This window comes from Hevea brasiliensis, chromosome 9 (assembly GCF_030052815.1).
Source record: "Hevea brasiliensis isolate MT/VB/25A 57/8 chromosome 9, ASM3005281v1, whole genome shotgun sequence".
NCBI lineage: Eukaryota > Viridiplantae > Streptophyta > Magnoliopsida > Malpighiales > Euphorbiaceae > Hevea > Hevea brasiliensis.
This window is the reverse complement of record NC_079501.1, coordinates 3124151-3150634: the sequence shown is the minus strand read 5'-3', so window position 1 is coordinate 3150634 and position 26484 is coordinate 3124151. Positions and strand designations below refer to the sequence as shown.

The 26484-nt window shown below is 34.2% G+C and overlaps 1 protein-coding gene and 1 non-coding gene across 2 annotated transcripts; one reads left to right on the top strand and one right to left on the bottom strand.

Annotated features, from left to right (window-relative positions):
• Nucleotides 1-17936: 17936 nt before the first annotated feature.
• On the bottom strand, nucleotides 17937-20336 carry LOC110667023 (heavy metal-associated isoprenylated plant protein 39). Its single transcript, XM_021827723.2, has 3 exons — nucleotides 20040-20336; nucleotides 19577-19652; nucleotides 17937-18651 (listed from the first exon to the last, which is right to left on the bottom strand). The coding sequence occupies exons 1-3, from the start codon at nucleotides 20043-20045 to the stop codon at nucleotides 18137-18139; spliced, it is 597 nt and encodes a 198-aa protein (XP_021683415.2). The 5' UTR covers nucleotides 20046-20336; the 3' UTR covers nucleotides 17937-18136.
• A 5120-nt stretch (nucleotides 20337-25456) lies between these two features.
• Nucleotides 25457-25556, top strand: LOC131183707 (U6 spliceosomal RNA). The gene has a single exon (XR_009151744.1). It is a non-coding gene; the product is annotated as a U6 spliceosomal RNA (small nuclear RNA).
• The last annotated feature ends 928 nt before the right edge of the window (nucleotides 25557-26484 follow it).

The window sequence follows — 26484 nt, the reverse complement described above, 5'->3', positions numbered from 1 at the left end:
AAATAATTAGATAAGAAAAAAGATAATTTAATTAATTATTAGTATATATTTATAAAAATAAAATTATTTAATTATTTTTTTAATTTATTATATAAAATTTAAATACAATAAATAAAGATAAACAGATGAAATAATATACATGATTTGGAGTGAGGGTCGGAAAAAGTTAGTGGAATGTGATAAATGTTTGTGTATTTACTTTTATTTTCAAGGTAATGATGACAAGCAGTGGCTGTTCTCTTGTAGCTTTTATTAATCAGCAATCTATATTGTCGAAGGATTAGGATTCGGAGAAATTATACAGTGCATTCAGTGCTTTTATTTTATTTTATAATTATATGAGATTATATTTTTTATTTTTTATAATTATGTAAAATTTATAATTTGCAAGGATTTTTTTTTGTAGGAGAGAGAATATTAAATTTATGTACTATAATTTCATATTTGTAATATTTGTCACTTTCTGACGTCAGAATATCTATCGTTAATGAAATATTTTAATGAAAATTAGAACTTTACTGAATTAAAAGTGACATTGAAATGTGAAATTTTGTTTATGAATGTGTGTTTAAAATATTCCAAAATATATTTAAGAATGAGAAAAAAATGTTTTATTCTTTAAAAGTTTTAAAGAAGTTGTTTTGGGCAGAATGAACTTCGACAGCCAAAAGATAGACTTTCGACAGCCGAAGTCCTTTTTATACCCTCACTGTCGAGGGACTTTCGGCTATCGAAATTCACACTTTCGGCTGTCGAAACACTTGGGTTTCTTTATTTTCCCTCTCTCTCAACTATTGGGGCATACAATGAGCTCTTTGAAGAGATTTCTTTAAGTTTTTGAAGATCTTGAGATAGATTCTTTCATTTAAAAGTATAAAAGAGTAGATTCAACTTTTAAAATTTTAGTTCTCCCGCCTCCAAGCTCCAAAAAAAGAGATAACCTTCTTTTTTTCTTAATCTAAAAGATAGATCTAAGAGAGTTGATGAGGAATTAGGTTTCTAAAGCTTTAATTTCATGAAAAATTATTTTAAGTTAAGTTTTTTTATGAAGTTTAAACCTAGGATTTGAGTTTTGATGAATGTATATGGGTATTAAGCATGTTTTCTAATTGTTCTAAGCCCTATAGATATGTATATGTGATGAGATTGTGTTTTAAAACTTTCAAATGAGTTTTGAGACTTTTGGCTGAAGAGATTGACAGCCAGAGATTTGATAGCTGAAACTTGCATTTTCTCGAAAAATCTGAAAATTTTTCAGATTCGGCAGCCAAAGTTCCAGACTTCGGCAACCGCAGTGGCTACTGCCCAAAATTGGATACCTGATATTCCAAGGTCCGACAACTAAAGTTGGTTCTGCTCACTTATTTTCTCTTTTGATTTCAAGGTTTCAAAACCTAATTTCATGGTTCTTAAGGGCTTAGAATATGATATTTATGTTATGTTTAAGAGTTTGAGAGCCATGTATAACACTCTAGGGTCCGATTTTATAGGATCGGCCTTGAGAGACTATGAAGGGTAAGAATCCAAGGATAGCACATGTTCAAGTAAGGAGGTTGATAGGTTACAAAAGGTGAGTAACTCTAACCTTAATAAAATGAAAACTATTTACAGGTAATTAATAAGCATCCTTATATATCGTATCATATTTATTTAAGATGAATATATCTAGAATACGAAGATGTTGCATAATTGCATAAATTATTGTTGATGCATTGATAGATATTGGATGGCCCATTACTCCCCTCTTGTTATATTATGTAATGTTATGGTTCCATAAGTAAATCCTAAGGGGAGATCTTGATGTTGCCCCTGGATACATGACACAAATCATATTTGAAAAAAAAGTTTGAGGAGTTATTGGTGATAATGTCCATCTTACATGAAATATTTATGAAGTGAAAATCCATATGAATTATGCATTGCACATGTACGAATGAATGATGAAATTAATGATGGTTAGTTTGCTTACTGAGCTTTTATAAACTTACCCCATTCCCCTAACCCCAAGTGCGATTGCGAGATTAGAAGAATTCTTAGAAGAGAGAGCTTCAAGGGTAGTCTTAACCCTTCTTTATATATAATGTATGAGTAGATGGATATGTAACTTATGAATGAATAGTACTATGTTATTGATTTAAGGAAAAATGTAACAATTGTTTAAAGTGTAATAATATTTATATTGTGTAAACCCTTTGAGAGTATGCATGTTAAACCATTACACTTTGGATCTTATGTATGTTAAGGTTCAAATGAACCATTATTATATTATAAATGTTTATATATAGATGAAAAGACTAATGTATAATGATTTGATATATGTTAAGACGGTGAGATGTAAGAATGTATATATGTTCTACAGGTTTCAGGCTTACTACGGGTTTCAGCAGCCTTAAGCTGACCTAATCCTTAGCGCAAGTAACGGTCCCTAGTTTGGGATGTTACAATATTAGAATCTTAATAATCGAAAATAATTAAAGTTTTAATAATTATACTAAAAAAATATCGTAGAATTTTTTGAATTTCACTTATAAATTACACTAAAAATGTCATAAAATTTTTTAATTTTATCTGTATTTGTAAAGTTTATTAACCAAATAAATCTAAATATTTATTTTAGTTGCTAATTATATTCAAAACTTTCAATTTTAGACAATTTAATTATAACTTTCAAAATTGAATAATTTTTATCTAAAATTCAAAAATTAATTTAGGGGTTTTAACTTTTTACACTTGAATTGGCATGTGACATGCTATATCATATTTCTTAAATTTTTTTTATTTGATTCATCTCTCTCTCTCTCTCTCTCTCTCTCTGATCTAAGCAATTGTCACAACCCAACCTATGGGCCGGACCGGCACTAGGACTTGGGCTAGCCTAAAGCCCCCGAGGCCCGTAGTAAGCCTAACTATTCCTTAACTTAACTCTAAGGCCCATTTGGGCCCAATTTCAAGAAATTAATCGGACAGAGTCCGGCCATAAAATGAACCTTCAAACGGAGAGTTTTTGACTCACCCGACCTGTAAACACAATAAATAATCAATTGGGGAGCTCAGCTCACCCTCCACATACTCATAACAACATAAAAATAAATGGGAGCTCAGCTCCCTTATCCAGTCCATCAACATGCATAAAATAATAAGTTTACAGGTCCAAAATAACAATTTATATTACAGACCCAATTCAATAAATACTTCTAACACATGCGGAAATTCTAGAAGTTTATAGAATTACACAAACATGAATAGACGACTTGCGAGGGAGAAAAGCAGGTTAACCTCAAAAATGTCCTCCTGTGGCCTGGAAAAATATTGAACAGGAGTGAGCGTTCGACTCAGAGAGTAAAATATCAATTTTAACCATAATCTCTATAATTATCTAAAACTAATGCACCCTGTAGAGTGAAATGCAACATCAGCAATAATTTCACATCACAACATCAAAAAGGTAATTTGGAGCACTCACACACCCAGTAATATCAATCATAATATATGGGAGTTGATCCCCTATACAGCTCTCTTAAATCCAACCTGTGCCAGCGAAGAACTCAAGCCGGACTTTCGCTTAATAAACCAAATCGGGGTCCCAGCGAAGAACTCAAGCCGTGTCTACCCCGAAGGACCGGGTCCCAGCGAAGATCTCAAGCCGTGTCTACCCGTCCTATTCATAGTCAACACCACATCACACGCACGCACACTGCTCCAAATTACCACAACAACATCCATGGCACTTTAACAGTTATGAATGCAACATAAAACATGCCTAGAGTTTAACTACATAGATACATACATATAAGTGATGCATGGGCATGCTTGAACATATAATAATAGTGAAATTACAATTAAAATTAATATTTTACTCACAGACTTGACGGCAATCACTGTGGCGGCTGGGCGGAGGAAGAAGGTTGTCCCGGCTCACCTGACAATTTTATTATAATCATTTAATAAATTTGACTCAATACAAACTAAAAAAAGACCAAATACGTCCTAAGTCGTGCTGAAAATCCGGCAGAGTCTCTCCTATACCTAGGACCTACTCGACCTGCAAAAGGGCTCAAAATACACTTCTATATTCACAATCCATATATCCACAACTCAATCACATCACACAGCCCCTCCTGGGCCTATCCAAACAGTCATCCATCACAATATGTAAAATTTCAATTTACTCCTTATAATTGATTCTTTTTGTAAAAACTACCCAAATGAACTCTAAAAATTCTAAAACTTTGCCCCGCAGTCCTTAGCAATATTACTAGGCTAATGCAAAAAAGAATCATAATTTTCTGAGCTACCACGAATATTTTATGGATTTTTAATCTCATTTAAGCACTAGAAAATTACGAAAAAGTAAGGTTTGGGTTTACCTGTGCCGATTCCGACTTTGGGGACGCACTTAGGATGTCTGACAATGGTGGGGTAGCCAAAACCTCGATCCAATTTGGAGACTTTTTCGATAATCGGTCTGTCTGGCTAGAAATTCACAGACCTGGACAACTATTGAATTTCCGCGAATTGAAGATACATACACGAAGCCCACAACACGGGGGTTAGTACATAAATTTTACGAAATTTTCTAAGCTCATTAAATGCTCAGAAAAACACTGCGAAGTTTCGTGGGACCCACCGAAAAATGGTGTCGGAAAATTTTGAAATTTATATCGCCGCAAAGCTCTCGACGAGTGGAGAACCCTAGTACTCTCGGTTTTCTTGTGGGGTTCACGATTTGCGAGAAATCTAGCCCAAAAATCAAAATGGGCTAAAACTTCCCGGGCAAAAATTGGACAAACCGCTCTATGGATTTCGGCGTTCTTGGTGTCTAGGGAAAGCTCTCGACGAGTAGATGGATTTAGACACAAGACCCGATCCGATTGGTGGCTGGATCGGCCGAATTTCGGTTGAGAAGTCAAAGAGTTGCGCGCGAGCGTCGCGTCGCTTCGTGCAACGTTTGCCGGTGCTACAGGCGGCAGCCGACGAGCTAAGGCAGCTGGGGGGTTGCGCCGGCTGGCTAGGGTGGCGGGGGAGGTGGCTGGCCGGCGGGCTGGGGCGGGAGGAGAGAGAGAGAGAGAGAGAGAGAGAGAGAGGAAGGAGGAAATGCACGCAAGAAAAAAAGAGAAGAAGAAGAAAGAGTCAGTCCGATTCGACCGGTCCGGTTCGATTATGTCGGTTCGATTCGAAATACAAAATTTTGAATTTTTACTCTGTCTTGGGACCGAAAACGAGGCCCAAAAATTTCGAAAAAATTCTAGAAAACTCAAAAAAATGCGTAGACTATAAATATATTTTTAGTTTTGCCACGTGGTCTTTAAATTAATTTTTAAAAATCATCAAAGTTTATATTTTTGGAAAATCGAACCCGGTTTCTAAAATCCAAAAAAAATTTCAAATAATTTCCTAAAATTCAAATAAAATAAAATATCAATATTTACCCAAAAATAATAAATTTAAAAATTAGGAGTGTTACATTCTTCCCCCCTTACAAAAAATTCATCCTCGAATTTTACACAAGGCAGAATAAAGTACAAGATTACACATTGAACAGATAAGGGTACTTGCTACGCATGTCCCGTTCTGACTCTCAGGTGCACTCCTCCACAAAACCTTAACCATAGGGATCTATTTTGATCTTAGCTGTCTCACTTGGTAGTCCACTATGGCTACAAGTTGCTCCTCAAACGTTAAGTTTTCTTTTAGCTCTATTACATCCGGCTGTAGTACATGAGAAGGATCAGGAATGTATTTCCTGAGCATGGAGATGTGAAACACAGGATGAACATGAGAAAGGTTGGGTGGTAGCTCCAACCGGTAGGCAACTGCTTCAACTCTATCAGTAACCTCAAAAGGTCTAATATACCGAGGTGCCAACTTGCCCTTCTTTTCAAATCTCATGACTCCCTTCATCAGAGAAACCTTCAGGAATACGTAGTCGCCTACTGCAAACTCCACATCCCTCCGTCTGGGGTCTGTATAACTCTTCTGCCTACTGAAAGCTGTTTTCAATCGTTCCCTGATTAAAGAAACTATCTCTGAAGTGTACTGCACTAGGTCTACATCATGCACCTTCGCTTCTCCTATTTCCTTCCAACACAGAGGAGACCTACACTTTCTTCCATATAGTGCCTCATAGGGTGCCATCCTTATGCTGGAATGGTAACTGTTGTTGTAGGCAAACTCCACCAAAGCTAGCTGATCATCCCATTGACCTCCAAAATCCAAAACACTCATGCGAAGCATGTCTTCCAGTGTTTGGATTATCCTTCAATTTGTCCGTGCATGCGAGGGTGGAAAGCAGTACTAAAGTTCAACTGTGTGCCAAGTGCCTCCTGCAACTTCCTCCAAAATCGAGAAGTGAACTGGGGCCCTCTGTCAGATATTATGAAAGCAGGAACTCCATGCAATCTGACTATTTCTCGAATGTAAAGCCGGGCATACGGTGCCACAGAATATGTAGTCTTCACAGGCAAGAGTGTGCTGATTTAGTCAGGTGATCTACAATTACCCATATCGAATCATGTCCTCGCGTGGTACGAGGCAACCCAGTCACAAAATCCATAGTAATCATTTCCCACTTCCATTCTGGGATAGGGAGCTCTTGCAGCTTCCCTGACGGTTTCTGGTGTTCAAACTTCACCTTCTAACAAGTCAAGCACTTGGACACAAAGTCTGCTATGTCTCTCTTCATGCCATTCCACCAATAACTATCTTTCACATCATGGTACATCTTGGTGGAGCCTGGGTGGATATTGTATAGTGTATAGTATTCCTCTTGCATGATTTCATTTCTGAGATTATCTACATCGGGCACACATATTCCAGAACCTTGCATAAGGGCGCCATCATTTGCAAATCCAAACTCTCCACCTTCACCTTGCTGTACTCTTTCTATGATCTTCATCAATTGTTGGTCTCTGTGCTGGGAAACTCTAACTCTGTCTCGCAAGTCTGGCCTCACTGAAAAATGAGCCAACAATACCCCCTCATCTGAAAGATCTAGGATTAAACCTTGATCCATCAACTCATGTACTTCCCGAATCAATTGTCTCTTTTCTGCTGAAATGCGCGCCAAGCTACCACAAGATTTTCTGCTCAAAGCATCTGCTACTACATTAGCCTTCCCAGGGTGGTACTGGATGGTGCAATCATAGTCCTTTAGAAGCTCCATCCATCTCCTTTGTCTCAACTTTAAATTCCCTCTGTTGGAAGAGGTACTTCAAACTCTTGTGGTCGATGTATATCTCGCACACTTCACCATACAGGTAGTGTCTCCAGATTTTTAGTGCAAAGACTACAGCTGCCATTTCCAAATCATGGGTGGGGTAGTTCTGCTCATGCCTCTTCAACTGCCTTGAAGCATAAGCCACTACTTTTCCATTCTGCATCAAAACACACCCTAAGCTAACTCTAGAGGCGTCACTGTACACGGTATATCCTTCGCCACTCATCGGTAGTGTCAACACCGGAGCGGTGGTTAGACACTCCTTAAGCTTTTGGAAACTCTTCTCACAGTCATCTGTCTAAATGAACGGAACATTTTTCCGAGTCAACGTAGTCAAGGGAGCTGTTGTCCTGGAAAAGTCTTGCACAAAACGCCTATAGTAGCCAGCTAGGCCCAGAAAACTTCGCACCTCAGTGACTGTTGTAGGCCTAAGCCAATCAGTTACAGCTTCAATTTTTCTTGGGATCCACTTGAATACCTTCACTATAAACCACGTGTCCCAAGAATGAGATGCTTTCTAGCCAAAATTCACATTTGGAAAATTTGGCATATAGCTGGTGCTCCCTTAAAGTCTGCAACACCATTCTCAAGTGCCACACGTGTTCCTCCTCAGTCCGAGAGTATACCAAAATGTCATCTATGAATACGATGACAAAACGGTCTAAAAATGGCTTGAACACCCTGTTCATCAAGTCCATGAAGGCTGCTGGAACATTAGTGAGTCCAAAGGACATCACCAAGAACTCCTAATGACCATATCTTGTCCTGAATGCTGTTTTGGACACGTCTTCATTCCTGATTCTCAACTGATGGTAGCCTGATCACAGGTCTATCTAGGAAAAGAATCTAACCCCTTGGAGCTAATCAAACAGATCATCGATCCGAGGAAGTGGATACTTGTTCTTCACAGTCACCTTGTTCAGCTGTCTATAGTCAATACACAACCTCAATGACCCATCCTTCTTTCTTACAAATAGAACAGGAGTACCCCAAGGTGAAGTGCTCGGACGTATGAAACCCTTGTCCAGAAGCTCCTGTAGTTGCCCTTTAACTCTTTCAATTCTGCTGGGAGGATCTTTCCATCCACTACTACTGGGCTACCTGGAAAAACCATATCTACATCTATGTTTTCACTAAGCGGGGTAGCTACAGACAAAGGGTATTCTAAAGTGTTAGGATTTCTACCCAATCTCATGGCAAACACAGGGGAGACAAATGAGTGCGTAGCACCCGGATCTATTAAAACACGAGCCTCATAAGAATAGATCAGAAGAATACCTGCCACAACTGCATTGGAACAACTGCATTGGAAGCTTGAGCATCCTAGTGGGTCAGGGTGAAAACCTGAGCTTGACCCTACCTGAGTGGCGTAACCACGATCGACTTCTACCTCTCGACCGCCTCCAAATCCACGTCCCCCTTGTCCTCGGCCCTGTTGGCCACTGAATTGACTGCTTGCCATGCTAGAAGCACCAGGATACAACTGACGAGGAACATTTGCAACAGAATCCTGTGACCCCATCTATGACTCACTGAACACAGGGCATTTCCTAGCAAAGTGATCTGGTTGGCCACACCTGAAGCATACTCCTGAACCCATCATACAAGGTCCTGAATGTCCTCTTCCACACTGTTCACAAGGTGCCAAGGAGGATCCTGAACCAGACCCAGAACTGCTGTACCCCGAACTGTGACCACTGCTGGATCCGTACCCTGGTCTGAACCCTTGGGATTTGTGTCTAAAACCACTATTCTTATTCCTACTTCTTCCTCTGTAATCACTCTGGCCACCACTATCCGGAGCACCCATATGGGGAACACCTGAAGAAGCCTCTGCTCTGTTTTTCTTTGCCCTTCCGCTGTCATCCACAACATAGCTAATCTCAATCTGTCTGGCTCGATCAACCACCACATCAAAAGACTGATCCGACATCATGGCTAGGTTTGCATACCTCCTATCAAGCCCCTTTAGGAATCTCTTCACCTTTATAGTTTCTGTAACTACTATTGTAGGGGCATACCTGCTCAATTCCAGAAATTTTGTAGCATATTCATCTACAGACCTGCCATTCTGTCTTAAGGCCTCAAAGGCTCACTGCTTTTGATCTCTGAAACTTTCTGGTACAAACCGATTGATGAACAATTCCACAAACTGAGTTCATGACAAACCCTCCATCCGAGGTAATATGTAGTCATTCATCCATTGTCTTGGCATTGGCCCCATGACATGCTGCATACACTCTATAAATCTTTTATCAGTCAACTGCAACTCTGTTCCTGCCTGTCTGCAGGAATCCAAAAATCGATATGCATCGTCTGACACATCATAAGTACCAGGCACCAACTTCTTGAAATTTATTATCTGTTTGTAAGGTTCCCATCTTGGTGCGGTGGACTGTTGCTGCTGTGGAGGGTAGACCATATACTACGCCATCATATCGATGGTTCTATGCAACCCAGCTAGAGTAGCTGCCACTGGGTCCATGGGACCCTGTGCCATAAAAGACTGATCCTGAACTGGTGGCAGTTGCTCTTCTACTTGAGCAGCTCTTGGCCTCCTACCCTGCCTCCTCGGGGAGGCGCCTCATCCTGTGCTGACACCTCGTCAGGCACATGCAGTTACAGTGCGATGTGACTCTCACCTTCTACGTATTTTCCTGAAATTCAGCAGCATTAGTCCACAATATCCAAAACAACATGTTACACAGCTCTATAGACTCATATTTATACATAATTACATGAAGCAGAAACTAGAAGCAAAGATGACAATGCAAGACAAATATGGACCCTATTTTTCGCATGTGACTCCTAGTAGACTCTTCCCAACACTTTAGACAAACAATCCCTAAGAATCTGGAGCCTAAGCTCTGATAACACATTTGTCACGACCCAACCTATGGGCTAGACCGGCACTAGGACCTGGGCCAGCCTAAAGCCCTCGAGGCCCGTAGTAAGCCTAACTATTCCTTAACCCAACTCTAAGGCCCATTTGGGCCCAATTTCAAGAAATCAACTGGACAGAGTCCGGCCATAAAATGGACCTTTCAACGGGGAGTTTTGTACTCACCCAACCTGTAAACACAATAAATAATCAATTGGGGAGCTCAGCTCACCCTCCACATACTCATAACAACATAAAAATAAATGGGAGCTCAACTCCCTCATCTAGTCCATCAACATGCATAAAATAATAAGTTTACAGGTCCAAAATAACAATTTATATTACAGACCCAATTCAATAAATACTTCTAACACATGCGAAAATTCTAGAAGTTTATAGAATTACACAAACATGAATAGACGACCTGTGAGGGAGAAAAGCAGGTTAACCTAAAAAATGTCCTCCTGTGGCCTGGAAAAATATTGAACAGGAGTGAGCGTTCGACTCAGAGAGTAAAATATCAATTTTAACCATAATCTCTATAACTATCTAAAACTAATGCACCCTGTAGAGTGAAATGCAACATCAGGAATAATTTCACATCACAACATCACAAAGGTAATTTGGAGCACTCACACACCCAGTAATATCAATCATAATATATGGGAGCTGATCCCCTATACAGCTCTCTTAAATCCAACCTGTGCCAGCGAAGAACTCAAGTTGAACTTTCGCTTAATAAACCAAATCTTAAGCCGTGTCTACCCCGAAGGACCGGGTCCCAGCGAAGATCTCAAGCCGTGTCTACCCGTCCTATCCATAGTCAACACCACATCACACGCACGCCAATGCACGCACACTGCTCCAAATTACCACAACAACATCCATGGCACTTTAACAGTTATGAATGCAACATAAAATGTGCCTAGAGTTTAACTACATAGATACATATATATAAGTGATGCATGGGCATGCTTGAACATATAATAATAGTGAAATTACAATTAAAATTAATATTTTACTAACTGACTTGACGACAATCACTGTGGCGGCTGGGCGAAGGAAGAAGGTTGTCTCAGCTCACCTGACAATTTTATTACAATCATTTAATAAATTTGACTCAATACAAACTATGAAAAGACCAAATACGTCCTAAGTCATGCCGAAAGTGCGGCAGAGTCTCCCCTATACCTAGGACCTACCCGACCTGTAAAAGAGCTCAAAATACACTTCTATATTCACAATCCATATATCCACAACTCAATCACATCACATAGCCCCTCCTGGGCCCATCCAAATAGTCATCCATTACAATATGTAAAATTTCAATTTAGTCTTTATAATTGACTCTTTTTGCAAAAACTACCCAAATGAACTCTAAAAATTCTAAAACTTTGCCCCGCAGTCCTTAGCAATATTACTAGGCTAATGCAAAAAGAATCATAATTTTCTGAGCTACCACGAATATTTTACGGATTTTTAATCTCATTTAAGCACTAGAAAATTACGAAAAAGTAAGGTTCGGGTTTACCTATGCCGATTCCGACTTTGGGGACGCGCTCGGGACGTCTAACAATGGTGGGGTAGCCAAAACCTCGATCCAATTCGGAGACTTTTCCGGTAATCGGTCTGTCTGGCCGGAAATTCACAGACTCAGACAACTGTCTAATTTCCCCGAATTGAAGATACATAAACGAAGCCCACAACACGGGGGTTAGTACATAAATTTTACGAAATTTTCTAAGCTCATTAAATGCTCGGAAAAACACTGCGAAATTTCGTGGGACCCATCGAAAAACGGTGTCGGAAAATTTCGAAATTTATATCTCCGCGAAGCTCTCGACGAGTGGAGCGCCCTGGTACTCTCGGTTTTCTCGTGGGGTTCACGGTTTGCAAGAAATCTAGCCCAAAAATTAAAATGGGCTAAAACTTCTCGGGCAAAAATTGGACAAACAGCTTGATGGATTTTGGCGTTCTTGGTGTCTAGGGAAAGCTCTCGACGAGTAGATGAATTTAGACATAAGACCCGGTCCGATTGGTGGCTGGATCGGCCGGATTTCGGCCGGGAAGTCAAAGAGTCGCGCGCGCTCGTCGCGTCGCTTCGTGCAACGTTTGCCAGCTTCTGACGGCCGGTGAGTGGGACGGTTGGGGTTGCGAGCGGGCTCGGGTGGCGGGGAGGTGGTGGCCGTGAGTGGGGCGAGGAGAGAGAAAACGGGAGAGAGAGAGAGGAAGGAGGAAACGCGCGCAGGAGAAAAAGAGAAGAAGAAGAAGGAGCCGGTCCGATTCAATCGGTCTGATCCGATCCGGTTCGATTTGGCCTGTTCGATTCGGAATACAAAATTTTGAATTTTTACTCTGCCTTGGGACCGAAAATGAGGCCCAAAAATTTCGAAAAAATTCTAGAAAACTCAAAAAAATGCGTAGACTATAAATATATTTTTGGTTTTACCACATGGTCTTTAAATTAATTTTTAAAAATCATCAAATTTATATTTTTGGAAAATCGAACCCGATTTCTAAAATCCGAATAAAATTTTAAATAATTTCCTAAAATTCAAATAAAATAAAATATCAATAATAAATTTAAAAATTAGGGTGTTACAGCAATCAAGTTCACTTAGTATGAAATCTTTACTCTTTTGTTTGGAGAGAGAGAGAAATAGAGGGAGATAGTGGGAGAAGGAGAACAAGGGAGTGAGAGAGAGAGATGAATCAAATAAATTAGTGCCATGATATGCCACATGGCACTCCAAGTGTAAAAAGTTAAAATTCTTAAGTTGGTTTTTGAATTTTAAAAATTATTATTAAATTGTTTAAAATTAAAAATTTTAAATATAATCAATAACTAATATAAAGTTTGAATTTATTTGGCCAATAATTTATTCACAAAGAAGTTAATAAAAGTATAAATTAACTTGTAAATTGAGTAATTTCGAAAAAAAAAAAAAAACTTGTGAATCGGGTAATCTTTCTTTTTGTTAGTACCATTCGCCTTCAGCATGCTCCTCCAAGTGTTCTGTTACGGTTGCTTCATGATTTTGTAGTTCCTGTGGGATCAAGAAATTATATATATATATATATATATTTGATTTCAATTAGAATTTGACTCTAAACTTCACAGCAAGAATGATTAAGATGGGCATTGAAGTTGAAACATGAGATAAAATCAGGCGTAAGTGATAATCAGGGAGGTTGCTGCCAGCTGGAAAGTAAGAAAAATAATTTTTTTGCACGTCTCTAACACTAAACCTGAGATCGATGTTGAGGAAAATTCTAGCTGAAATTCTATCAAGTTGGCCAATGTTAGGACTACACAATGTAATTTATATTCTAAGAGAATTTATTCGTCATATCATTGTAATCACATGATAATGCTCGGGCTTTTATATATTATGCTTCTCTATTGTTAGTATTATAAAATAAAAATTAAATTCGAAATTTTATAGTATTATTCTTAAGTTTCTAAACCTGATGCATCTCATTGTATGTTAGGTTACAGGTTCTTAATGTAATTTACTCTTTTATTTATTTATTATCTTTAATTATATCCTAGAAGAGAATTTCTTCTTGGCATTGTGTTCAGATGATGTTTTGGCTTGTATTAATCTCAGCATGTATGGATATTTTTTGGATTTTATATATATTAATTCAAGATAAATTTTATTTTAATTTTTTTCTATAATTTCACTTAATTTCTTTTGATAAGAAGGGAGTTTCATAGACATTGCTTGCACGTATATCCAACTGCAGAGTCGTTAACGGTCGAAACCATATAATAGATGGTGCTTTACATGTCACCAACTTGGAGTGAGTATGCAATGACGTGGATTGATTATATAGTTAGAGCAACCGTTACTATCAGTTTCGTCTTATTAATATATATAAAATCCAAAAGATATCCATGTATACTGAGGATTGATACAAGTCAAATTTTCATTGAGTAAAGTAAGATTTTATGAAATAAAGTTTTTTAAAGTAAAATTTTTTATAATTTTATAATTTTTTTGATTTTTTAGTATATGAAAGGATAGGAAGATTTTTTTCACTACAAAATATTTTAAAATTAATTATGAAAATTATCAATTATAAAATTTCGTTAATAATTTATCGAAACTTTACCGATGAAAAAGAGAAATAAAATTTAAATCAATTTATATCGATGAAATTACTGATAAACTCTTTATCGATGATGTAATTTCGTAGGTAAAAGTGATGCCTAATATTGATAGCAAAATTAATGATCAAATAAAAAAATACTAATGAAAAGATTTATTAGTAATTACTAACTAATTCATATTTAGTCAATAATATTAAAAAAATTAAAAATATTTAAAAACTTAGAAAATTTTATTTACAAAAAATTTTCATCGGTAATTATTAACGAACTCATTTTTTATACATAATGTTAAAAAGAAAATAAAAAATAAAATTTTAAAATAAATACTTGTGAAAATTTTCATCGGTAATTACTAACGAACCATATTTAGTCATTAATACTAAAAAAAAAAATTTTAAAAAAATTAAAAGCATAAAAAATTTTACTTACGAAAATTTTTCTTCAGTAATTACTAATGAAACACGTTTAGTCGGTAATATGAATAAGAAAATAGAAATAAAAATATTTAAAAAACTTGAAAAATTTTACTTACCAAAATTTTTCTTTGGTAATTATTAACGAAACATATTTAGTCGGTAATACTAATAAAAAAATTTAAAAAGCTTAAAAATTTTTCTTACGAAAATTATTTGTTGGTAATTACAAACAAACTCATTTTTTATAGGTAATATTAAAAAGAAGATAAAAAAATAAAATTTTAAAATAAATACATACAAAAATTTTTCTTTAATAATTACTAACGGACTTAGATTTTATCGGTAATATTAAAAAAGAAATAGAAAATAAAATTTTTAAAATAAATTATTTACGAAAATCTATTATTGGTAATTACTAATGAACCGTATTTAGTTAGTAATACTAAGAAGAAAATAAAATGAAAAATTTTGAAAAACTTAAAAATTTTTACCTATGAAAATTTTTCACCGATAATTACCAACGAACTAAATTTTATCTGTAATTTATCGGTCAATTATAAAAAGTGTGAAATTTCCACATTCTTTGTAAATAGATAGGAGAGCAGTAAAATTTTCTATAAAAAGAAAGCTATTCATCAACGTAAGGCAATTATGACATAGCCACTATGTGAAATTTACTTTGAGCTCACTAGTATATATATTTTTTTAAATCATTTAAATCTTAAAAAATTAAAAAATAATTTTACATTTAAACTAAAATAATTAATATTTAAAATTAATAAAAATTTAAAAACAAATTTAAAATTAAATTAAATTAAAATTTTAAATAAATTAAATTGAAAAATTAAAAATTAAATTAAATTTAAAAGTTAATTTAAATTAAAAATTAAATTAAAAAATAAAAAATTAAATTAAAAAGTATGAAATAAAAATTAGCTATGAAAAGTTATCGTTGATAATTATTTATGGTAATTTATTGTCAATGATAATTACCAACAAAAAATATTATTTATAAATAATCAGTAATTTATAAGTATATAATCTCTCACGAAATTACCTACAAAAAAATTTTAATTTACTTATGAAATAATTCATCAATAAATTTAACAACAACATTTTTTTGTTGGTAAAAATTATCTGTGTTAGAATTTGTGAACGAAAAAATTTCGTCGGTAATTCATCGATACCAACAAAATATAGGCATATTTGGTAAGAAATTTTCATAGTTATTTTCTTAATTTCTTATAGCCTTTAAAGTATTTGAAGATTTCAAAGAAAAAAGCTTATTAATCTACCAATTTAATATGTTAAAAAATTAAGATTTTTAAAAACTTTCTAGTTTTCCAAACACAAATTCAAAAATTTTTAAAAGTCTCTCGTTACTTAAAAAAAAATCCTCCCAAACAAAATCTGTGGATGCTTGAAAAAAGAGACCCTTTCTTGAATCAAGAGACTTCGTTGTCTGTTTTCTTTCTTGGGTTCAAATTTTCCCTTCGGCTTCCAGCCCACTGATATGAAAGTTCAAACAATCGAGCTAAACACTTAATAATTGATTATTCACTTATAAATATAATAAATTATATTAATTCAGTCTTTCTATTGTTATAAATAAAAAAAAAAAACTTTTTTTTTAATTTATATAACTAATATATTGCTTTAATTTGTAGTTTATGTTCAATTCTATCTGCACATGTAAAGAGGTTGTAAACGAACATGGAATTATGCAACTGGACTCTTATTAATCACATGCATTTGTACTTTCATATACACGAATAAATAAGACAGTACTATTAGGTCAGGCTCCATGTGGGTATAAAAAGGCAGAGGATTTACTGTTTTTTATTCGTGTTAACATATATCAGATTTATGGAATTCAAAAAGTTAATTCAACCTCTTGGTAATATGCAGTTCAAAACCTCTTGATAATACGGGTCTGGCTACCGATTAATCTTTTGATAGAAATAATAACACATAATTCTAAGAGTTTTCATGTTAAACTTGATTCAGATTTGAGTAACATAAGAGTAAACGACCTGCTAAAAAACTGTCAATTATTATCAGAGCAAATTAAAAAAGGAGATTGTTAATTATATTGGGCCAGCAACCAACCTTTTGACTCTGTTAAGGTTAGTAACTTAATAAAAAGCTGTCAACATAAGCCACATTAGAAATTTGTTTAGTGAGCATAGATCAAATTGCGGTAGTAGTAGTAGTAGCTAATAGGCATTCACCAAACCTGAAAATAAGTTATAGAAAATTACGTACCTTTGCTCTACCAAAGAGGAAAAGGAATTACTATTTATATGAAAAAAGATGCACATTAATTTGAAAAGTAGTAAAATAAATTAAACCATAAAATTCTTGAAAAATAAAACTCCATATGCCAGCTAACTTGTAATTTCCAATTCCAACTAAACAGTCGCTTGCAAAGGAAAGAGAGGAGGAGGGAGAAGCCACTGGCAAAATAATTAGATACTGCCACCGACCAGTTTAGGCGGACCATGACCCTTTAGCTGAAAGCCCGAAATACTGAGACCCACAAATTCTTTTAGGACATGACCCTTCATTTCTTGAACACGTAAAGGGATAAATTTCAATAACCGTCCTTGAACTTATATAATTATAATATTATAATCTTTTAATTTTAAAATGTAATATAAAACTCCCTAAACTTTTAAATTTTACACAGTAAAATCCCTCTGACTTTCAATTACTGATTTTTCAATTAGAAATTGATGTGAATAGCTCCCGCATGACACTTAGTCAATATTTCTCTCTCCTCATGAAAAATTATTTTGACTATAGAAAGAAAAATGATTCAATTTACACATAGCTTGAGAGAGAAAAGATAAATACTGACTAAGTTCCGTGTTGGAACTATCCAAGTCAGCATCTAATTAAAAAACTGGTAATTGGAGGTTAGAGTAAATTTACTGTGCAAAATTTAAAAATTGATGAGGTTTTATGTTACATTTTTAAATTAAGAGACTGTAATGTTATAATTAGATAAGTTCAATGACAGTTGTCAAAATTTATTCCCACTGAAAAAGAATACGATAGATCTCACAATGACCCACCTGGACTGCTCCCATCCCATCCTTGTTAAACCCCTGAGGTATTACATAATCTCAGTCCCCATATGATTCATTACTTGTTATTTCTCTCTTGAATAAGAGATGACTCTAATTATACTACAAGATTTAATAATATGAATTTGTAGACTTAATCTATACACCTAAATTTGAGTAAGGTTGCATGTTTAGGAATGGAAAAATAGATGATATATAATTGCAACGTACTAGGGCATGCAAGAAAACAAGTTCCCAAAATTTCATTTATTCTTTATACAAAATTACTTTTATGTTCTGAAAACATCACCATTTATACACAAGGTTCCTCTCTTACTAATTCGGTGTTTACCTCTTAACACATAAGAACTGATGAGATTAAAAACCAACACCGGTTGGGAAAATCTGTCTTGTCTTGAAATTTAGATAGCCATCAACTTAACAAATAACGCAGGCATTTGGATTCTCCTCGATGCTTTGAACGTAGTAATACGTGGTGAGATGAGGATTATAAGCTTTGTAGGCCTTGACCAGCTCTAAAACTGGGTCAGGTGGAAGAGCAGGTGCTGGTGCTGGTGATGGAGCAGGAGCAGGAGGAGGAGCAGGAGCTGCGTCTTCGTTTTTCTCTTCTTCCTTCTTCTCCCCCTCCTCTTTCTTGGGTTCCTCCTTCTCTTCTTCCTTCTTGGGTTCCTCTTTCTTAGCTTGCTCCTCTTTCTTGGGTTCCTCTTTCTTAGCCTCCTCTTCTTTCTTGGGTTCCTCTTTCTTAGCCTCCTCTTCTTTCTTGGGTTCCTCCTTCTTAGGCTCTTCTTTCTTCTCAGGCTCCTTGGCTGGCCCTACTGAGATTATATTAGTTTGCCAATGCTTTCTCAATTTGCTAACAACAGCCACAGGATCAACAGTTCCAATCACCGTTAATTTCTTATCCTTCATGTCCATGACAATGGAATCAATCCCTATACGATCAATACAAAAAGAAACCAACTTCGTAATAAATTCCAATCAATACATATAACAGAAAAAGACAAGGGGCCTAGTGAAAATTTTTCACAAAATATTGGTAAAATCAAATCAATATGAAACCAAAATTTTGATTATATTCTATTCAATTTCGATTACTGTAAAAAATTAGGACCAAATTGAAATTGCCCACACTACCACCAACCTGCCCAATAATAAAACTCAAAATTCATGTGCCTACAATTCCTCTGTATGAAGGTGCACTGATTAATTCACACAATAATAGCCATGAATTTCATAATTTATAATGAATTTTCATGCAGAATGTTTGCATCTGTGGCCGGTGGCCCTACCCATCACCAACAACCCCAACCCCACCATTAGCCAGTAATTTCCGTTTTAGGAGCTTGCACGCTGAGAAGTCCTTTCTCATCACTATTCACATAAGCATGTTTGGATTCCTTTCTTATGGATTTACATGTCCCCTTATGAAATTAATAACTCAGTGGCATTATTCTTAGGAGAATGATGGTTGCGCAATGGCTGACTTAAACAATTGTGTCCACCATCACTGTAATAACAATAATTACCTTCGCTTAAAATAAATATGTATTATATTTTAAATTCAAAATAAATTAAATTATTATCAGTGGGCGTGTGTCTATCGTCAACAATTGATGACCGTTTAATTAAATAAATACATTTAATTGGATGATTATTAATTTTTTTATGTGTATGCCACGCTGGTTTCAGCTTTTTTGTATAGGACACGTGTCAGCACCGACTCATTTCGGACAAAAATAAGATATGCTCTGATTGGAATTTTTTTTTTTTTTAATATTTTGATAATTTCTGCTAATTAACTTATTGCCAAAGTGAGATTATCAACACAAATTGTAGTTTTTAGAAAAGATTTGATACCTGAAAGGGTAGAAACCGTCTTCAATGCCTTCTGCTTGCCTTTGTTGTCTTGTAAGTCCAGCTTAAGAACAAATTTCTGCAACCATTTGAATCAAAACAGAATTATTTCAAATGATCACAAAGTTTGTGATACAGTTCTTTAACAAGGAGATTACAAAAAGATCGAAAGACAAAAAATAAAAAAATAAAATAAAAACTTCAAAACCATTGATTCAGAATAAAACCAAACACAACTTTATGAAGCTTGAAAAGAAAAAGAAAGTGTGATATAAATATTCTTTTAAACCAAACCCAGAAAGGGACTCCTGTGATACTCAAGAATCAACCAAATCAAGAAGTGATTCAAGCAAAACACATAAACAAGCAATGCCTTGGATTCACAAGAAGCCAAAGCAATAAATTTCATGAAGAATCAGGAAGAAATAAAGAATGATAAAAACAGATCCCAAGAAAGGAATAAGACCTTCATTTCTGGCTTGCCCTTTCAGGGATGCGCAGATCAAAACCAGAGCAGAGACAGAGAGAAAGAGGGGATAGAGAGAATGTTGAAAATAAAGAAAGGTGAGTAAGCAGATGGGGTTTGAAAAAGAAGAAGAGACCAGTGTAAGAAAGCGAGGCAAAGACGAAATCGAATAATACTATTATTGAAAAAGATAGATAGAGGAAGAGGGGAGGAGGGGCGGGGCTCGTAACCAAAAAAATCCGAATCAAAACAAGAAATGCAGAATAGGAAAGAGAATGAAAAAGTTAAGAGGGAGAAGGAAAATGAGGGAATCAATTCAATGCACGAACGTTGAAGACGTATTACTAGTAGCAGGAACACCAGGCACTGAGCAACCGTAGCTTTTCCATATACGATCCACGCGAGCGAAAGGCGCGTGAATGGCAACCACTCTGGACCACAAATATTCAAGATAAATTGATATTCCAGATATTTTTAACATATACATTAAAGATCATTTGATTTTTTTTTAATAAAAAAAAGTATAGATTTTATCAATCTATAATAATTAACTTGCAAATTAGTACTTAAAAGTTTAATTGAGCAGTGGCTAGTAGCGCGTGGAGATCACTGTATAATGGAGACAAGAAAGTGTAGTAAATTAAAGGTTAATTATTAGATATATTTAGAATTTCATTTTTTATAAAAAAAAAAAATTTATAATATAAAAAATTTATTTTATATAATTATAAAAAATAATGTAAATGGAGTGCTAATAATTTCTCTAAATTAGCGATAGATGAGCAGAGAGTGAGCCCCACTTGTCAATCTTCAACGTACATCTGCCACTTTCTACTTTCTAACGTTACAGCGTAACTTTAGAATGCAGCCATGGTCTTACACGCTACTCTTCCAGATATTGGAACGTGACTCGCCGCTCTGGGTGTCACTGTACCATTGGAGTTGGCATTGGCTTACAAGTACAACCTATAAAAAGGACGCAGCTATTCGCGCTCCAGCCAATTATACTGCAAAATGACTATTATATCTTTGCCGATTCTCGTGCCCACTCTCGATGTGTACAGCCACCCAACTGACTCACTGAGTCAGTCAACATCGCCACCCATTTTGCTGCCTCCATCTCCGGCTCCATTGCTAAAATTTTGTTGATGTTAGTATTTAGCAGTTGCTCACTACCATGCGAAAATTTTCCATTTGCTATATTTGCAAGGAACAAATCCAGATAAATCAACTACAATTGCTATGTCCATGTGCCGCTGCCACCATCAATAATGCAGTTTATGTTCTTCAAAGGATAAGGGTACAATAGTCACTTCACACTAGAAAAATTGGCTTGACGCGCGATTAAGAAAAGGGAAGCGCAAAGCAAATAAGCCGCGCCCCCCTAAAAATTAAAGCAATTTGTCATTTATGCTTATCGGGAAAGGCTAAATTTAATCTATTTTTAATTTTTAATTTATAAAGTTTGATTTAAGTTTAAATTAGTTCAAATTCATTACATGCGTTATTTTTTAATGTTTATTTATTTTTTATTTTTTATTTTTTATTATTAAAATATTATATTTATATTATATAATTAATTAAATAAAAATATCAAAAATATTATTTTATATTTTCATAGAATTAATTAAAAATAAAAAGTATAATAATTATACTTAATTAAATTGAAAATTAATAAAAATATTTTTTTTATTTTCATATAATTAATTAAAAATAAAAGTACTATAATTAATTTTAATTATTTAAATTAGCAAAATTATGTTTATATTTTCATGTTTTTAATTTAAAATTAGAAAATTATAATTAAATAAAATTAAAAATATAAAAAATATTAAATTTTTATTTTCATATTATTAATTAATATTAAAAAAGTAAAATTTAAAAAACTAATTATAATTATTTAATAAACATTAAAAATAATTAACTTTAAAAAATAAAAAAAAATCAACTCACGCACCAAATTGATAAATAAGTTACATATTTCTTAATTTTGGGAGAATTTAGACATAAAATAAACTTTTTATACTAAATTAGACTAAAAATTTAAAATAAATTAAATTAAACATCTCCAATAAATATAAAGATAAATTAAATTTTATTTCAAAAATTAAAAAGAGAACCAGAAGAGGAAAAAGTTAAAATCCATGGTGCCTGATGTTTATGGGTACCTTTTCCGTAAACAAGCAGTTTTTGCCACTGGATTTTCAAAATTTTTTGTGTTTTAAAAAATAATAAAAAAGAAATACAAATTAAAAATAAAAAATATAAATTAAAAATATAAAATAATTTAAGATTAATCAATGATATTTTCATCATTTAAAGTATCAAAATTTTTTATATTCTTTTAAAAAAATATTTAAATATTATCTTTATTAATATTATTAATATTCTTAAAAAAATATGTTAATAATATAAAGCGTATAATAATATTAAAAAAAGAAAATAAAAAAATATAACATACAAAATTTTAAGTATATGGAATATATATTAATATGTATTAATAGTCTTAAAATTAAAAGCTAAGTTAATTGGTTATTACTATATTTATAATTATTTCCATCATGGTAATTAGGATTTATAAATAAATGCAATTAAAATAATAAAATAAATAAAAATTTCATATAAAAAATAAATTTTAAATAATAATAATAATAATAATTATTATTATTATAATAATAATCCGAGAAATAGTGACATTGTCAATGAGAATAATTTTGGCTCAAGTCTCTCTTTAATATTATAGGGAATAAAAAATAACAAAAATATAAATAAGTTTTGAAATTGAAACCAAATAAATTTTTAATAAAAATAATAGAAAATATAGTAAATCAAAGGAAAATTTTGAGAGGAAAAGTATAAGAAAAAAAATGATTGATATGTCAAATATCTCAGTATATATATATATATATATATATATATATATATATATATATATATATATATATATATATATATATATATATATATATATATATATAAATGAAAGCCATTTAAATAAAAAATTAACTTTATCATAAAAAAATTTTCATTTTAATTGTCAAAGTTGGTCGCTTGAAATTAATGGCCATAACCTACATTTGACACAATATACATTATAATTCTTTATGGCACAAATAAATCATATATTTTTAAATAAATTACAATATCTAGTGAAAACATCTACATTATTTATTGCACAATTTATTTATAATTTTTATAATATAATTTTACATTTTTAAATAAATATATATATATATATATATATATATATATATATATATATATTATACATGAATTTTTATGATAGAATAAATATTAAAAATTTAAAAATCTAAAAAGCAAACTTAAAAAAATAAAATTAAAATAATTATTTAAATTGTGAAAATTAAAGTAACAATGAAAATAATAAAGATGTTTAAAATAAAAATAAAAAGAAAATTAAACACTTAACATAAAAGATAATAATTATTAATTATAATGTGAAAGCACTGAAAATATAAATACCATATGACAACTTAAATATTTTATATATAGAGGTAAATTTTTTATTTTAATTTATGTAATTTCAAATACAATAGAGAAATGTTCAATAATTTTATTATAGTGAATTTAATTATAATTGACATGCTGATGTATAGATCTCATGATGGGACACTAAGCTGATGTTTTTGGAATAGGAACGTTATCCCTAAAATAATTCCCTTAGCTATAAACGCAAACCATGTTTAATAATTTTTGCCATATTATTTAACTCTGTGTGTTTTTAATTTGATCCACTTGAATGAAAAAATGATTTAAAATTAATTTTCAAGGTGGAAATTAGCTATCTGTTGTCTTCGACAAAACATGTCAAAGCCCAAAAAAAAGAATGGCTGGGCTCCATTCTGACACTGAATCAATCTAATCTAAAATTCTGTGGCTAATTAGCCCCATTCCAACCAAAGCACCTATTACACGTGTGCGACTTACACTATCAAGGTGAGCCCATTTCCTTTTTTATCAAAACCGGCCCGCTGAATTTCTTGGCTCCACTCACGCCTGCTCACTCAGTGCTCTGTGTGTTGCCAGGACTTTAACGTCGTTTCTTTGCCGTTAACTCCAGCAACACTACGCAAGTGCGCCACGTGCAGGTCACTTTTTTTTTTTACTGCCTTCTGTCTAGACAGGCACTATTTTTTTTTACTCATTTTTCAAAATTTTGAATTTTTAAATATTTTTAAATTTCACTTATTAAAGTATTAATATTTTTCTTCTTTAGCTCTCAGTTTGTAAAAAACAGAGTTATCTCCGAAATAAAAATCCCTTGTGTGAACTTTACAAGTCTATCTTTCCATTTAGATAGAGGAACATTATCAAGTGTGAACTAAGGACCTGAAGTTGACCTAGAGGCTTGTTGAGTGTTGGGGGGAGCAAAAAAAAACTATTCTGCATCATCTTCAGGGATTTCTACATGAGGGTTCTGAGTTCCTTATCCAAATAGGCTATTTTGGCCTACAGATCTTTATACATATTTTGTTGTAATTATTTAGGAAGAGAGGCAATGTAAGTATGCCTCAGATTGATGTCATTAGACAACTTTCCAGGAATGAGCTGGGGCAGCTCATACCAAAAACCTAGTTGACCAATTATGAGAAGCTGCATGCTACTTCCCAACCAATACAGTTAACAGAATATTCTTTTTGGAGAAATTCTGATGGAACAGTCCAAACAACGTTCCAACCTCCCAGGCATTCCACCGTCTCTCTTCCCATATTCCAGTCTATGATGATTCAACTACTACCCAAGGAAAAGAAGCATTATCCGATCATAATTGTTACTACTGACAGCCACTATGTCTATCCCTTGAGAATAGATGGACATTGCCCCTGGGATCTACCTAGATCTGGTAAAAAATGGAATCAAAAATTTTGAATTCCACCTCATTGGACATCAATTCACTGTTCTAATGGACAGTTCATCTTTTCCAAGAATCATGGAGTTCAAAACTCACAGCCCAAACACCATTCCTACACCTTTAGTCTCACTCCACCTCTTACCCAGTAAATATAGGTTTTCAGGAGAAAGAGAGAGTGTTTGGAATGTAACAGTTGGGCTCTAACCACTAGAGAAATTGTCCGTTTTGGCCATAAGTCTCACAGTTTTGTCCCATAGGTGGAATGGAGAACTTCCCAGGAAAGGTCCCTTAGGTAAATCCTAAATCGGCAAAGCATGGAGATGGTATTGGATTCAAAAAGTAATGATATACAAAATGGGGGAACTAATTACTAGAGGCGCCTTTGGGTAGAATAGCCTGAAGAGTTGGAAGAACTCTAAGGTTAAGCGTGCTCGCTTGAGAGAAATCTTAGAATGGGTAACCTCCTGGAAAGTTCTCCATTTCACCTATGGGACAAAACCGTGAGGCTTATGGCCAAAGCGTTGGAGCCCAACCATTACAATTGGTATCGGGGACATCTAATAAAATTGAAATGATACAAAAAAGATTAGCATGGCCCCTGCGCAAGGATGATGCGCATAAATCGAGAAATGGCCCAAATTTTTGGTCTCTTAAGCAAATCTCACATCGGCAAAGCATGGAAATGGTCTTGGGTTCAAAAAGTAATAATATATAAAATGGGGAAATTAATCACTAGAAGCGCCTTTTGGTGGAATGGCCTAGAGAGTTGGAAGAACTTTAGGGTTAAGCATGCTCGCTTGAGAGAAATCCTAGGATAGGTGACCTCCTAGGAAGTTCTCCATTCCACCTATGAGACAAATCCGTGAGGCTTATGGCCAAAGCGGACAATTCCTCTAATGGTTGTAGCCCGACCATTATAATTGGTATCAGAGTCGCTCGCGTGTTCTCTTGGGCGATGGTGGGGAAAACCTCAGTGAGGACGCTGAGTCCCGAAAAGGGGGGAGAAAGATCCCTTAGGCAAATCTCACATGGTCTTGGGTTCAAAAAGTAATGATATATAAAATGGAAGAATTAATTACTAGAGGCGCTTTTTGGTGGAATGGCCTCGAGAGTTGGAAGAACTTCAGGGTTAAGCATGCTCGCTTGAGAGAAATTCTAGGATGGGTGACCTCCTGAGAAGTTCTCCATTCCACTTATGGGATAAAACTGTGAGGCTTATGGCCAAAGCGGACAATTCCTCTAGTGGTTGGAGCTCGACCGTTACATAGAATGCCATTAGAGAGAACACACAAGGGATTTTTATTTCTGAGATCATAATTCCATAGTGTTGGATAATGGATTGTGGGCTCTAGTGTCTAAAAAGCCAATAACTAGAATGGGCCAGTCATATTTACTGGGTAAGAGGTGGAGTGAGACTAAAGTGTAGGAATCGTGTTTGGGCTGTGAGTAAGCTGGGTTTTTTGGATATTTTGGGCTAGATAGAGTACACACAAGGGATTTTTATTTATGAGATAACTCCGTTTCTTACAAACTGATAGTGAGACTCCTTATATAGGTGAGGAGTTCACCTTT